This window comes from Triticum dicoccoides, chromosome 7A, assembly GCF_002162155.2.
Source record: "Triticum dicoccoides isolate Atlit2015 ecotype Zavitan chromosome 7A, WEW_v2.0, whole genome shotgun sequence".
NCBI lineage: Eukaryota > Viridiplantae > Streptophyta > Magnoliopsida > Poales > Poaceae > Triticum > Triticum dicoccoides.
This window is the reverse complement of record NC_041392.1, coordinates 114215058-114230090: the sequence shown is the minus strand read 5'-3', so window position 1 is coordinate 114230090 and position 15033 is coordinate 114215058. Positions and strand designations below refer to the sequence as shown.

Below are 15033 nucleotides of genomic sequence, written 5' to 3'. Positions count from 1 at the left end.
TCAAGTCACTACCAAACCTCATAGGTTGACAAGGATGTGTACTACTTCAGAGTGGTACGTAATCCTGTCTTGGAAGTCATGTTGCTAGACAACAATGAACCTACGAGCTATGGAGAAGCGATGGTGGGCCCGGATTCCGACGAATGGCTCGAGGCCATAAAATCCGAGAGAGGATCCATGTATAAAACAAAGTATAGACTTTGAAAAGAACTACTTGATGGTCGTAAGGCTGTTGGGTGCATATGGATTTTAAAAGGAAGACGGACAATGATGGTATGTGTCACCATTAAGAAAGCTCGACTTGTCATTAAAATGTTTCCCGACGAGTTCAAGGAGTTGACTACGATGAGACTTTCTCACTCGTAGTGATGCTAAGAGTCTGTTGGAATTATGTTAGCAGTTACTGCATTATTTATGAAATATTGCAGATAGGATGTCAAAACATTGTTTCCTCGACATTTTTCTTGAGGAAAGGTTGTATGTGATACAACCAGAAGGTTTTGTCAATCCTGAAAGATGATAACAAGTATGCAAAGCTCCAGCAATCCTTCTAAGGACTGGAGTAAGCATCTCAGAATTGGAATGCACGCTTTGATGAGATGATCAAAGATTTTGGGTTTATACAAAGTTTATGAGAAACTTGTATTTCCAAAGAAGTGAGTGGGAGCACTATAGAATTTTTGATGAGTATATGTTGTTGACATATTGTTGATCAGAAATGATGTAGAATTTCTGGAAAGCATACAGGGTTATTTGAAAAGTGTTTTAATGGAAAACCTGGATTAAGCTACTTGAACATTGAGCATCAAGATCTATAAGGATAGATCAAAATCGCTTAATAGTACTTTCAAACGAACACATACCATGACAAAATTTTGAAGGACTTCAAAAATAGATCGGCAAAGAAGGAGTTCTTGGTTGTGTTATAAGGTATGAGTATTGAGTAAGACTCAAGACCTGATCATGGCAGAAGAGAGAGAAAGGACGAAGGTCGTCCCCTATGCTTTAGATGTAGGCTCTAAAGTATGCAATGTTGTGTACCGCACCTGAAGCGTGCTAAGCCTTGAGTCAGTCAAGGGGTACAAGTGTGATCTAGGAATGGATCACAGGACAATAGTCAAGGTTATCCTTAGTAACTAGTGGACTAAGGAATTTTCTCCATTATGGAGGTGGTAAAAAAGTTTGTCGTAAAGGGTTACGCCGATGCAATCTTTGACACTAATCTGGATGATTCTGAGTAGTAAACCGGATTCGTATAGTAGAATAGTTATTTGGAATAGCTCCAAAAAGAGCATGGTAGCTGCATCTACAAGATGACATAGAGATTTGTAAAGCACACACGGATCTGAAAGGTTCAGACCCGTTGACTATAACATCTCTCACAAGCATAACATGATCAAACCCAGAACTCATTGAGTGTTAATCACATGGTAATGTGAACTAGATTATTGACTCTAGTAAACTCTTTGGGTGTTAGTCACATGGGGATGTGACCTTGAGTGTTAATCACATAGCGATGTGAACTGGATTATTGACTCTAGTGCAAGTGGGAGACTGTTGGAAATATGCCCTAGAGGCAATACTAAATTAGTTGTTATTATATTTCCCTGTTCATGATAATTTTTTTATTATCCATGCTAGAATTGTATTGATAGGAAACTCAGATACATGTGTGGATATATAGACAACACCATGTCCCTAGTAAGCCTCTAGTTGACTAGCTCGTTGATCAATAGATGGTTACGGTTTCCTGACCATGGACATTGGATGTCATTGATAACGGGATCACATCATTAGGAGAATGATGTGATGGACAAGACCCAATCCTAAGCCTATCACAAGATTGTGTGGTTCGTATGCTAAAGCTTTTCTAATGTCAAGTATCATTTCCTTAGACCATGAGATTGTGCAACTCTCGAATACCGTAGGAATGCTTTGGGTGTACCAAACGTCACAACGTAACTAGGTGGCTATAAAGGTGCACTGCGGGTATCTCCGAAAGTGTCTGTTCGGTTGGCACGAATCGAGACTGAGATTTGTCACTCTATGTAACGGAGAGGTATCTCTGGGGCCACTCGGTAGGACATCATCATAATGTGCACAATGTGACCAAGGAGTTGATCATGGGATGATGTGTTACGGAACGAGTAAAGAGACTTGCCGGTAACGAGATTGAACGAGGTATCGGGATACCGACGATCGAATCTAGGGCAAGTACATACCGATAGACAAAGGGAATTGTATACGGGATTGATTAAATCCTCGACATCGTGGTTCATCCGATGAGATCGTCGTGGAACATGTGGGAGCCAACATGGGTATACAGATCCCGCTATTGGTTATTGACCGGAGAGTCGTCTCGGTCATGTCCGCGTGTCTCCCGAACCCGTAGGGTCTACACACTTAAGGTTCGGTGACGCTAGGGTTGTAGAGATATTAGTATGCGATAACCCTAAAGTGAGATCCCGGACATCACGAGGAGTTCCGGAATGGTCCGGAGGTGAAGATTTATATATAGGAAGTCTAGTTTCGGCCATCGGGAAAGTTTTGGGGGTAATCGGTATTGTACCGGGACCACCGGAAGGGTCCCAGGGGTCCACCGGGTGGGGCCACCTATTCCAGAGGGCCCCATGGGCTGAAGTGGGAGGGGAACCAGCCCCTGGTGGGCTGGTGCGCCCCCCATGGGCCTCCCCCTGTGCCTAGGGTTCCCACCTGACTAGGGGGGCAAGTCCCCTTGGCCGCCCCCCTGGAGATGGGATCTCCTAGGGCCGGAGCACCCCCCCCCTAGGGGCCCTATATATAGTGGGGGGAGGGAGGGCAGCCGCACCCAAGTCCCTGGCGCCTCCCTCTCCCTCCGTGACACCTCTCCCTCTCGTTGGTGCTTGGCGAAGCCTTGCCGAGATCCCGCTGCTTCCACCACCACGCCGTCGTGCTGCTGGATCTCCATCAACCTCTCCTCTCCCCTTGCTGGATCAAGAAGGAGGAGACGTCTCTCCGTTCCGTACGTGTGTTGAACGCGGAGGTGCTGTCCGTTCGGCGCTAGGATCATCGGTGATTTGGATCACGGCGAGTACGACTCCATCAACCCCGTTCTCTTGAACGCTTCCGCTTAGCGATCTTCAAGGGTATGAAGATGCACTCCCTCTCTCTCGTTGCTAGTATCTCCTAGATTGATCTTTGGTGACACGTAGGAAAATTTTGAATTATTGCTACGTTCCCCAACAACAATCACGCTAAGGCAGGACCGCGGGTCAGGGTCTCAACCCGCGGGCCTTTAGTAAGGCAAGGTGGAGAAGTAGAGGTAGTGTACGGGGGATGGTTAAAGGTTTTGGTTCCTTGGTCTAGTCATGCGCAGAGATAGCGCATGGACGACTTGGACCAAGCGATGCTATGGGCAAAGCAGTGCACCTCTGATCAAAGGTAAATGTGATATCACTCCTAGCTTTCGGGTTTGAAAGTGTGTCGTGTGGGTTCTCCTCCGAGACATGGTGTAAGATCCCATGTTATGTTGCTCTGTCGCCAATAGATTTTGCAAATAAAATTTGGTTTTCAACAAAATGGGTTAAGGGAAAATATTTTACCTACAAAGTATTTTGAGCTAATGTCTCGGTGGTCGTAGCCGTTCCTGATAAGGTTTTTCCTCTTGAAAACTTCATGCATCCACTTTTCCCCGGCAACTTGCAAAGTACGTATTTTATATGTACTCAACTCTTATGTTGTTTTTCAGAATAAGTGAGTTATGAGAACTTCGAGGAGATAGAGAATGGTACTTATGATGAGTCTGGTCATCTTAGGGCCTGTTCTGGAACTCTCCCAGCTCCACCGAATCCACGATTTCAGCTTCTGGAGCGAGCTCCTCAATTCACCCAGCGATCAAAAAACGTTTTGGAGGGACGCTGGCTTCTCCCTTCGCTGCAGCCCAGCTGGGAGGCAAAAAGCCTGTTAGGCTCCCCATTGGGCTGGCTAGAGGCAGCCTAGATGTGCAGCCCAGCTCACCTTGTGGTTTGGGCGAGGGGGCTCGGCCTCCGGGCTGCTGCTCCTGGCTCCGGCGTCAATGGCGAACTGCTGAGTTTGCCATTGTCAAGGGCTCGCTGCTCCAACCTGGTGCCGGCACGAGCGCCACTGAGCAGGGGATCCGGCGGGAAAGAGGCCGGGGTGGCCGGATATGTACGCGCAGGAGGGGATCCGGCCGGCGACAGGGGGCGGCGCGACTAGCGGCGGCGAGGGTTCGAGGAGGGAGCAGAGGAACGAGAACAGTTCGAGTCTGGGCTTCTCTGTTCTGTACGCGAGCCGTGCAAGGAGGGTGTGCACGCCAATCGTTTTCCTGGGCGGTGGTAAAGCGCTGTAAATACAAGGAACTCCAGATTCTGTCGATTCGTGAAGCTGGGTTTTCCTCGCTCCGCAAAAATGCACTACGGCCCATCCCAGCTTCGCTATTTCAGCTTCTTGGAGCTAATGCGTTCGGCTTCGTTTTTCACCTGGAGTTTGGGAAGCTCAGAGTTGGAGAGTTCCAGAACAGGCCCTTAATGACTTCAATTATTTTGAAGTGGAGTGTGATTATGAGGAAGTCGGCAATCAATGCTATGAAGAGTAGATGCCCTCCATGGTTGGTCTAGAAGGCTCGTACTAGGAGCGGGTGGCGTTCTATCCGCTTAGACTTAGTCGACACTCGAGGTGTCAATGTAATAAAAGCCTTCTTACTAATGGCGGTTGTTTCGTCTTGTACATGATATTCTCATCCTTAACTGATCCTGACACAATTCTAAAGTGATGGCTTCCATTATGCCTGACTCTGTGAAACGTAACAGGGCGTCATAGCCATCCACCTTTTTGCAATAGAGATTAGTGCCTTTCTTAATGGCAAGCAGCCCACATACGTTCCCACAATAAAAGCAATCGAGTGCCCTCATAAAATTCACTTGAATTATACTCCAACACGTACCGTAGAAGTGGCCCGTAAACCCGTCCAGCCCAGGAGCCTTATCCGGCAACATCTATTTGATAGCGTTCTCAACTTCTTCACGGGAGAAGGATATTTTAAGATGGGAAAGATCACACCACAACAACTTCATAGAGTCTAGGTCGAGCGTGAAGGCCCATTCCAGCACTTCCCCCAGGATGTGGGTGTAGTAGTCATCGTTCATCGAGCAGAGCTGCAATTGGGTCCTGGCCCGTATGTGCTCATTGTTGTGCATGGTTTTGTATGGATTTGGGGAGAATAAATGAGGCGTGTGGATGTGGAGTGGGTCTACTCGGTCACCTCTAGAGGATATGAGCCCGGGTGCGTCCACGGTCGCATAGGGCTCCAAATTAGATGACCATGACTGTAGTATTTTACTTACTGCCTTCTTTGTTGGTTTTGTTTTGTGAGGGGGATAGTATTAATTTCCTTTGCTGGACCATGAACACGCAAAAGTTGTGACGCGAAAACATGTCACATTTTGCATCTGGGTATAAAAAAAGGCTCGGAGCTGAAAAGGTCACATCACATGCGTGCAGTACGTAGAGTTACCTGCACCTTACTATTACCTACTGTACTTCCACCTGGACATATCAGACAGTGCAGCGCAGGGGGTGAATACGTAGACCCTTTATGACGCATTCATGCACTACCTCACCTGCCAAATTAAGCGAGAAGGGGAAACCTGTCACGTCCAGCACAGAAATTACTGCGTACCCTCCCTCCCTCCCTCTGCATGTGGGCCAGGTGCTGCCCTAAAATTCAGTCCCCCTTCCCTCATCTCCTCTGGTTAGTAGAGTACCACATCTTCCTCCCCCGACCGGTCTCCCACTCCCCTAGTCACTTTTGCGGGAGGCCGCCCATGGGGATGGGGGAGAGATCTAGACAGACAGAGGATGAAGGACTTCGCGCTAGACGGGGTCTCTCTGGGTGGATCTCCGGCCGGGCCCTTGCTAATCTCAGATAATCGACCGACATATATGCCGCCGGCCAGACGGATCAGGAGGAGGCACGGCGCTCCCCGGCCGGCCGCCCGGACTGGTACGTACGTATATATGCTTCTCCCTCCACGAGCCCTTTAATTTCTGGCTTTGCGCTCGCTCCGGCGCGTGGATCCATCCATCCATCCCATCCCATCCCATCCCACCCCATGGGTCGTCCGTGTGTAGACTTGCGAGCTGCAGATCGAGCGAGTCCAGTCCAGACCCCACGCGCGAACCTAGCTACCCCAGCTCCTCTTTCCGTCGACTGATTGGGAATTACTGGATCCTAATTCTACCCCTGCTGCCAGTGTTCGCCGATCCACAACACGTCGATCCATTCCCGATTCGGCTGCTATCTGCTCGATCTATACAACGTCCGCCCGCACAAGAAAGAGTCTGACGGATGCACCAGCTGCTGAGCTCGATATACAAAAGAGAGACATAGAGTGAAAGAGTGACTAGTGGCTATGAGGGTGTTTGGATACGTTTTAGTCCCATGACTAAAAGTAGTGGGACTAAAATTTGCTAGCCTCACCCATGCTTGGATCTAAATACTAAAGAGACTAAAATCAAGTTATTGAGCATTTATTATCCTTCAAACCCTTCAATCCAGAACTCGCATGTGTTAAAGGAGAGGAATTAAATGAGGAGAGAGAGGGCTAATACATATTTTAGTAGGTTTCCTATGACTAAAAAAATTTAGCCTCAAGACTAGTCTTAGCCTCTCTTTAGTCAGGGGTGCTTGGAACTTTAGCCTCTAAAAGAGACTATTTTTAGTCAGACTAAAAAAAGTCCCTTGGATCCAAGCACCCTCTATGTCGTACCGTACCATACTCGTTCCTGTCCGGACTCCGGATAGGTTTTTTTTTTTTTGCACGGCCAGAGGAATCCATGTACTCCCTCCGTCCGAAAATACTGTTGGAAGAATGAATGTATCTAGATGTATTTTAGTTTTAGATACATCCACTTTTATCTATTTCTCCGACGAGTAATTCTGGACGGAGGGAGTATATGTAAGAGCAATTCTAACAGAAAAGGCCCTTTGGTTCATGGGTGTATATACACCTGATATGGGCGGGTTCATGTCCCAATTCTAAAAGGTTCTCTCACAAGAGATCGATCCTTTCAAATAGTTTTAGGCCTCTTTTGGTTCATAGAATAGGATTATCGTAGGAATAAGAATCTTATAGGAAATGAGATGATATGTATCTCAAATCCTATGAGTAGGAATAGGAAACAAGATGTCATTTGGTTGACACCAAAGGAATTTTTTCATTGAGTCTAGGCTCATTTTTATTTTCCTATGAAATGTGAAGGATAGGAACCAATCCTATGAAGGAATAGGAATCCATTCCTATGAACCAAATGGCTCTAAAGGAAGAAATCCTATAAGAATCATATCCTCTAGAATTCCTATGAAATTCCTCCAAACCAAAGGAGGCCATTTACAATGTGCAAAGTCACCACAGGGGTCAGTGGTGGATGCCTCGAGCACCACCTAGAGTGGGCGCACCCGGTCTGCCTCGGTGGTGGCATATCATCTTTCGAGGAGGCATTCTCCATCTCAAAGTGGGAGGACTCGTCCTCTTCCTCGGCATTCGCAATGGCAGCGGTGACGGCCCGCCTGGCCTAGGCGGCTCCCTGTCATCTTTGAGGGCGGACGACACTGCAATGCGGGGTGTGGAGCCCGACACCAATGCCTTCTTCATCGTGAGGTTAAACTAGCGGGATATACCGCTTCCCTCCTCATGGGCTCGATCGCATGACAGGGGCAGCGGGGGATGGTGCGGGCGGGGGCGAGCGATGGCTTATATAAGCACAAGAGGGTGTGAAAACATATGAAAGAGATTCGCATACGACTGGCACTGGGTGGGATTGCTTGGGCTTGGGGGCAGAAGTCGGTGATAGAGTGCACTGTAAATTCCCTCCCCAAGCTCTAAATATAAAGGCTAGTCTTTTTGAAAGTGCCCTTCTAAACTTTTAGGAGATAGAGTTGGTTTTAAGGAATGTACGAGGTTTGCTCTAAAAGTTTAGCTTGGCGTAGTTCTAAAAGAAGGATTGCCTCTATCCCTAAAAAAACTTAGTGCCTCTTTGGTTCATGTGATTTTAAGGGCTCCTTTGATTCGAATGTATTTCATAGGATTTGGACGCTTATGAAATTTTCCTAGATGGTTGTTTGATTTGGAGGATTGGAATCTTTGTGGCTTTTTTCATAGGAATTCCTTGGCAGAATTCCTTTGTTTTGGAGGAAAGTTAACTTTGTTTTTCTTGTGCTATCAAACACTCTTCCTTCTAAGGGCCTCTTTGATTCGTAGGATTTTCAAAACATAGGATTGTAGTGTCATGTCCTCTTGAATCCTCTAGGATTAGACAACTATGAGAATTCGGATGAAAGGGTGTTTAATACATAGAAAAATCAAAGTATTTATACTAAGTGGTTTGAGTGAATAGAAAATTTTCTCCAAAACATGGTACAAACGAATCTTAAGGAAAAGTTCCTCTGGATTCTGACCACGTGAATTAAACAACCAACATAGAAAAAAATATCTTAAGAATCAAAATCCTCCAAAGTTCCTTTGAAATTTCTTCGAGTCAAATGAGCCATAAACTTCTGTAGTTTTGTAATCCTATAGGATACAAGAGTTCATGACACTTATTTATGCGCCTTTTGTATTTCCCCGAGTCAAAGAGACCACTTAAAGGTAGGAACACGAAAAAACGCAGGAATATGCATGATGGGAAAATGCATGCGCATAATATAGGAGTTCGTTGTAAAAAAATTGGAAATACTAACGTCCACACGTGTGTCAGTTTTGTAACTCGCCCATACGCGTGGATCATCGTCCAGTGCATTTTTCACGAATCTTGACACATTGAGGCAGAATTTGCATGCCACGTAGGACGGGGCTAATGTGTGGGCATTGGAGAGTTTACTCACACGTCCCGCACCACGTTGTTTGATATCGGTATACCTAGCCATGGTCAGCCCGGCCCGGCCCGACCTTGTCCATGGGCCGGGCTCGGGCCTAGGTTTTGAGCCCGAAGCCCGGGACGGGCCCAGGCCCGTCGATTTCGCCATTTAAGGAAGAGGCCCGGCCCGTGGCCCGAGGCCCGACGGGCTTTTAGTGTGATGGGCCGGGCTCGGGCCCGATTTTTAGGCCCGACGACCGGGCCGGGCCGGGCTCGGGCCTGGGTTTTTTGCGTCGGGCTTTGGTTGGCCCGGCCCGAGGAATGGCCAGGTATAGATATCGGCGTCCTACATATTTGTGGAGCGTGGAAAAACACATAGTACGACAAGTAGTCAGTTAGTTGGGCTTATAGTAGCAATCATCATGCTTTCCATGATGTTGGTTGCCGTACATGTGTATGATATACTGTTTTTGATCAATGAATAGAGACGTGAGCCATGTCTATCATATATCGTTTTTGATTGATGAATAGCGCAGCGAGTATGTTTTTGAAGGTTTCAGCCGTTTACATGGCATGATACTCCTCACTGAACTGTACATTTGTGTCTTCAAAAGCAATTCGCCTTCTCACCGAATTGAAAGAAAAATGTTTTTGAAGGTAACATACAGAGTGCAAAAGCTACATCATATATTCTGCGGAAGGATTACTTCTTTTTCAAAAGAAAAAGGTATGAGAATGGCCGAGGCCCCGTTCATAGATTTCAGAACATGAGTTTCTGAATTAATACCCTAACCTGACTTGCATGACGGTTGACTCTTATGGACAAATGAAGCTCCTCAGCGTTTTGTTTTGAGCAAATGCCAGGTGAAGATTGCTCAGATACTCAATATGTTAGGATCATTTTGACTATAATCCTCTTTCACTTGTCGCCCAAACTCCTCTGTATCTCTTTCTTTTCATAAAATTATAAATAGATGTTTGCAGTGGACGAGATGATACACAAATTACAAAGAAAGAGATGCTTGAACCCAAGACCGTCAAGCGATAGATGTTTGCAGTGGACGAGATGATACACAAATTGCAAAGAAAGAGATGCTTGAACCCAAGACCGTCAAGCGTTACAACTTACAAAAATGTAGCAGCATTAAGCCCTACAAACTTTTTTTCTTGAATGGCTATAATCCCTACCAAGTTGATAATATGTCCATGTTATCTCTCTCTTCATGGTCGCACCAAGTAAAAAGAGGAGAATATGGCCACCAAGTAAAAATTGAAATACCGCAAGTCCCAACCCATGTATAAACACAAATCAGGAGCTCCTTATGACACATCATCCTACACTCGTTCAGTTACAATAACTTATTGCACCGATTCAGGCATAATTTCAGTTAATATTAAAGATACATATGCTTCGGTTCCTTCCTTTACACCCTGCATGTCACATGCATCACCTCTTGCCACACTCTAAAAAGAACTTATCGCCATACACCTGAACCATATAGTAGACAAAGACCAAACGGGAAATGCATGAGAGCTAGCTCTCAGATGCCACAAACCCCTATATGAATATAGTATTAAAAAAATACCAGAAATTTCAAAAAAAATCTGTGATTTGGTGATATCAAACAGGGTTGCCCATTTTACCCCTGCATTTAGTTTCATGAGGAATGGATGCCCGTGGTATTCGTGGCGACGAAAATACGGTCCAACATACGATCCATCCAAACAGTTTTTTTCTACACAGAGAATTTTTTTTTGACTTTTTTACCAAGAATACCAAGGGCACCCATTCCTCACGAAACTAAACACGGGAGTAGAATGACACCCATTTTGATATCCCCAAATCCCAGATTATTTTGAAATTTCCTGGTATTTTTTTATACTATATTCGTATAGGGGTGTGTGGCACCCGAGAGCCACAAATCCACATCCAAGACCAAACAGATTAGTTTGTGGTTCTGTGTTGGATATATAGATTCCTTTCACATAAAACAGTCATCATCACTGTCCAGCTCCTCAAAGTGAAAAATCATCTCATCATGTCCACCCAAGTAGCCACCGCCCGAGGGATGCCTAAGCTCCTTTGCTCGATCGTCACACTCAACACAATGACCTTGTTTATGTGTGGAAAAAAAAATGTATATATTAGCACATAGATGACTAGTGAAAAAGCATGGAGATTCCACCCAAGCATATAGTTACCATAGTCGTTTTCTTCCAAAGGAGTGCAGCAGACAACATCCTCTTCCTGTGTGCAGTCAGGATGCATCTCAGCAAAGAACATAGTAGGTTTGCCATCTGAACCTTTCACCAGAAAGTTGGAGTGCACATATAGTGCTCCACGTCCATAGACTTGGTTCCTCTCTTTCTCTTCCACGACTTCTAAATCAGTGAGCTGAAATAGAAACGACATATGTTAGTATAATAGATTCGGTCAGCAGCAAATCGCATGATTTGCATCCATAACCCGCAAAACACTTAATTAGGGTGTGATGTTCTAGCCAACCTTGAGTAGTTAAAACAATGAACTACGACAGCCGTTTAGTTCCATATAATAACCCGAACACAACTTAAGGTGGTTAAGCAAAAACACAAGCAAACATAAATACTCTGATTATGATTTTTTGCATGCCTGCATGTTGTTTCGCTTGGCATATGTGTTGAGCGCTATGACCAAGACCTTGCGCTTACGCTCCTGTCTGCGTTCCGTCAGCTCCTCAGGGGACGGCGACTTGGGGCTGAGGCTGAGCTGGCGCTCGGCGGCAGCAAGCCAAACATCACCGAACTCCTGGAGAGTATTTGATGATGGGCTAGAAGTGAAATCATCCCCTTTGTGCAGTCTGGCAAAGCCGTCACTGCATGCATGGAGTAGAGAAATTAAGGTGTAAGCACAATGCAGTTGAGGTTGCTTGAGCAAACTAGAAGGTATATGACGATTAAGAATGATCCCTAAATAAAGTATTTTATATTACTCCCTCTGTCCCAGAATATAAGAACGTTTTTGACACTATGCTAGTGTCAAAAACGTTCTTATATTTTTGGATGGAGGGAGTACTACACTTTACCAAACTGGCTGTTATAATGTAAAACGTATAATGAATAAAATATGCAGTGCAAGTTTTACCCCCCACCCCCTATCCGAAAATGCAAGGCTTATTTAGTTGGAAAAACGTTATTGTGCTGACGTTGGCTGGGAGAGCATGGAAAAATCAAACATTTTTCATGGCAATCTATATTGTCGAATAACAAATTCCTTTAGCAGCTAAAAGCACGGCAAATCCTGGCAAAAAATTGCACACCAAAGAGCATATATGATGAACAAATAGTGTCTGCATACGTAGATCCAAATTTCTCCATAAACACAAGAGGTTGCGTTGGCCGACGACATGGCCACAGATGGATCGACCGCTCCTGCATCAGATCTGATATATAATTAACAGCAGGAATTAGCGAGACCCCTGAACAAGATGTGCACATGGAGATGGGAGGGGAGGGGAGGGGGCAAATCCCCACCGGTTGAATCAGAGGGACGACGTTACCTGTAACTGGAGAGAGAAAGGGAGAGGGCGGGTGGTGAAGGAAGGAGTAGATCGCCGCCGATGAGATCAAACCGCCTCCGCCGCCGAGAGATTTGTCCTTTTGCTCTCTTTTTTTTGGGAGAGAGGGGATTTGGTCTTATCTACTCCCTCCGTCCCAGTTCGCAAGGCAAAATCTCAAAAACTATTTGTCCCAAAATCTTTCACCCTCTAGGCACATTTGTATTCAATTTGGCACTAGTAGTCCATCAATGTTTGCATGCGAAAGCTGATCCACTCCTCTTTCACCGTGGGAAACCACTCCATTAAATCTGCATGCACCACAACACTTACTCCTGTTCCCACGCTGCATGCACCACAATTCTAATGTGTGTTGGAGTACTTCCTCTCATCTTCCTCTTCCACAATGCAGTGTGAAACGGTTACTGTTTTGCATGCCGAAACTTGTATAAAATGGCAACGTATGTTCCTCCTCTTCCCACACATTCAGTTCATTGCCTCATCTCCCCCCAACTATCATGGACGTGGAGGGCATGGAGGAGGTCTGTGCCGAGGTGGGGGAGGCAGATGCTGAGGTAGAGGAGGCAGATGGCGAGGTGGAGGAGGCAGATGGCGAGGTGGAAGTCACACAAGGCGAGGTGGAAGAACTTGAGGATGAATTTGAGAGGATTTACACAACCATTCAAGATCTTTTTCAGAAAGTAGATCGTGGAACGAATGTCGGAGCTGGTGATTCAAGGTTCTCGGCTAGGGTAAGGTACATTCGCAACACCAATCTTGCGATTGGACGGAGGACTACGTTGGAATCTTCATGTGATGGATGCTTGTTCCCGGCAATGTGCCGTAACTATGGTGTTCGAGATGATTCTTCGATATTCCGTTGTCTAGCTTGCTCGTTGCCGGTGCCAATGGACGTGGTACCTTGTGATGTGTGTGGAAATCCACTTCTCTGTGACGACTACTCGTGCAAGGACTGCACGACGATTGTCGGAGTAGGTGAAGATGGTGTGTGTTCTCGTTGCGGTCGCAACACCACTGCAGTTGCCGAAGATGAGAATGCATTTGTGGCTGACATCGAGATGAATTAGGGTTTATGTTGAGGAAGAAATAGCCATGTCTCTTGATGTGTGAAGATGGTGTGTGTTTTATGAATCATGATCTTGTTGCACTGGAATTTATTTTCGAATTATGAATCCTGATGTGAATCATGGAATGAATATTGCAGTTGTTATTTGTGATCTATATATTGTGAGGATATTGCAATGGTTATTTCCGTTTATATTGTGAGTATGGAGTACTGAAAATACTTGTCTCACGTATTCATCTAAAATGACCACAACATTTGTACACCATGCTTTGAGAATGTGCAGTCATGGGCGGGCATTGTATAGTGAGCACGACCAATTCTTGTGATCACATGAGTTTTGTTGCTGCGATTAAACAACAAAGTGCAATTGTTCCAGTGATAAACTAAAACACTCGTTCCTCCTAAGGTGAGTTCAAATACTCAATGGCAGCGTCAACATAATCTTTATCAATCGTCAGACGGACTGACAGTAGACCTAGCCTCTCTAATGTTTTTTTCTTCATGTGAGGTGTATCATAGTGCATCGACCCCTTGTGCTTAATAATTTCCCTCATACAAGCTTGATGGCTTAACCAGATTCTATTAAGCTTCCGATGTGAGTACTGAGCAAGGCTTTCATTAACCTATGGAACAATTGAAAAAAATGAAGTTAGGTCGCTGTGCACAAACATTAAGAAGTTGCATAGCTAAAATGGAGTGCTACCTTCTGAACAATCTCTGCAAGGGTTTTGGGCATTTTCCTATGGAACATAGATTGAATGGAGGCAAACCACCCAAGATCAAGTATGTTACAGTCAGGTGAATTTGGTGGTTGATTTACAATTCTGATATCCCAACCTCCCTTTGCCGCTTCCATTGCAAAAATGGGATCATTTGCTAAAACATGAGTTCTTGCATTGTCTTGCTGAATGTACACGGTGTTCCATCTATCACTCTCAGGCCATTTTTCCTTTATAGCAGGCAGTACATACTGCACAATTTACTCCCTACTTTTGTTCCTATCCACCGAAAATGAAGGCTTGAGCTCCCATTCTCCTCTCCCTCTACATTGAAAGAAAAAATATGTTACTTTAGCAAACGAATTTCACACTTGATGTAGATCATGCTTAAAAAACATCATGGTAGTTTACCTGTTAGCACTCTTCTTTTGAGCTTGCACCCAATCAACAAATGCCCACACACCTATTTTTCCATCAAACACACAATTTCCTTGAGAATCATACCTTGGCCTTGCCATAGCCGACAAGAACATGATCTGCTGGATGTGGTTTTTATGTTTGCATTCTCTTTTTGGTGCTTCCTCTCTATGACTCAAGTACATTTTCTGTGTCTTCCTTGTGCGGTAGAAGATCTTCTCATCCAAATGAACCTTGTTAAAACTAGCTTTAAAAGTGGGATTGTCCTCCAATGAACTTGGCTCCAAATTCTCAAGGCAATACGCCACACGTGCCTTCTTGTTGGCTTCAGTTAATGAAGGTTTCAGTTCATTTAAAACTCGTCTCATTACCTTCTCCTTCAACCTAGACAGAAACAAGAAAAGTTGATCATGATTTCGGT

General features: G+C 45.2%; 1 protein-coding gene and 1 long non-coding RNA gene across 2 annotated transcripts; one reads left to right on the top strand and one right to left on the bottom strand.

Annotated features, from left to right (window-relative positions):
* The first annotated feature begins 5776 nt into the window (after positions 1-5776).
* LOC119327854 lies at positions 5777-13555 on the top strand. Its single transcript, XM_037600932.1, has 2 exons — positions 5777-6001; positions 12802-13555. The coding sequence occupies exon 2, from the start codon at positions 12908-12910 to the stop codon at positions 13475-13477; it is 570 nt and encodes a 189-aa protein (XP_037456829.1). The 5' UTR covers positions 5777-6001; positions 12802-12907; the 3' UTR covers positions 13478-13555.
* LOC119327855 lies at positions 10783-11702 on the bottom strand. The gene is made up of 2 exons (XR_005158732.1): positions 11056-11702; positions 10783-10966 (listed from the first exon to the last, which is right to left on the bottom strand). It is a non-coding gene; the product is annotated as an uncharacterized LOC119327855 (long non-coding RNA).
* Positions 13556-15033: the final 1478 nt, after the last annotated feature.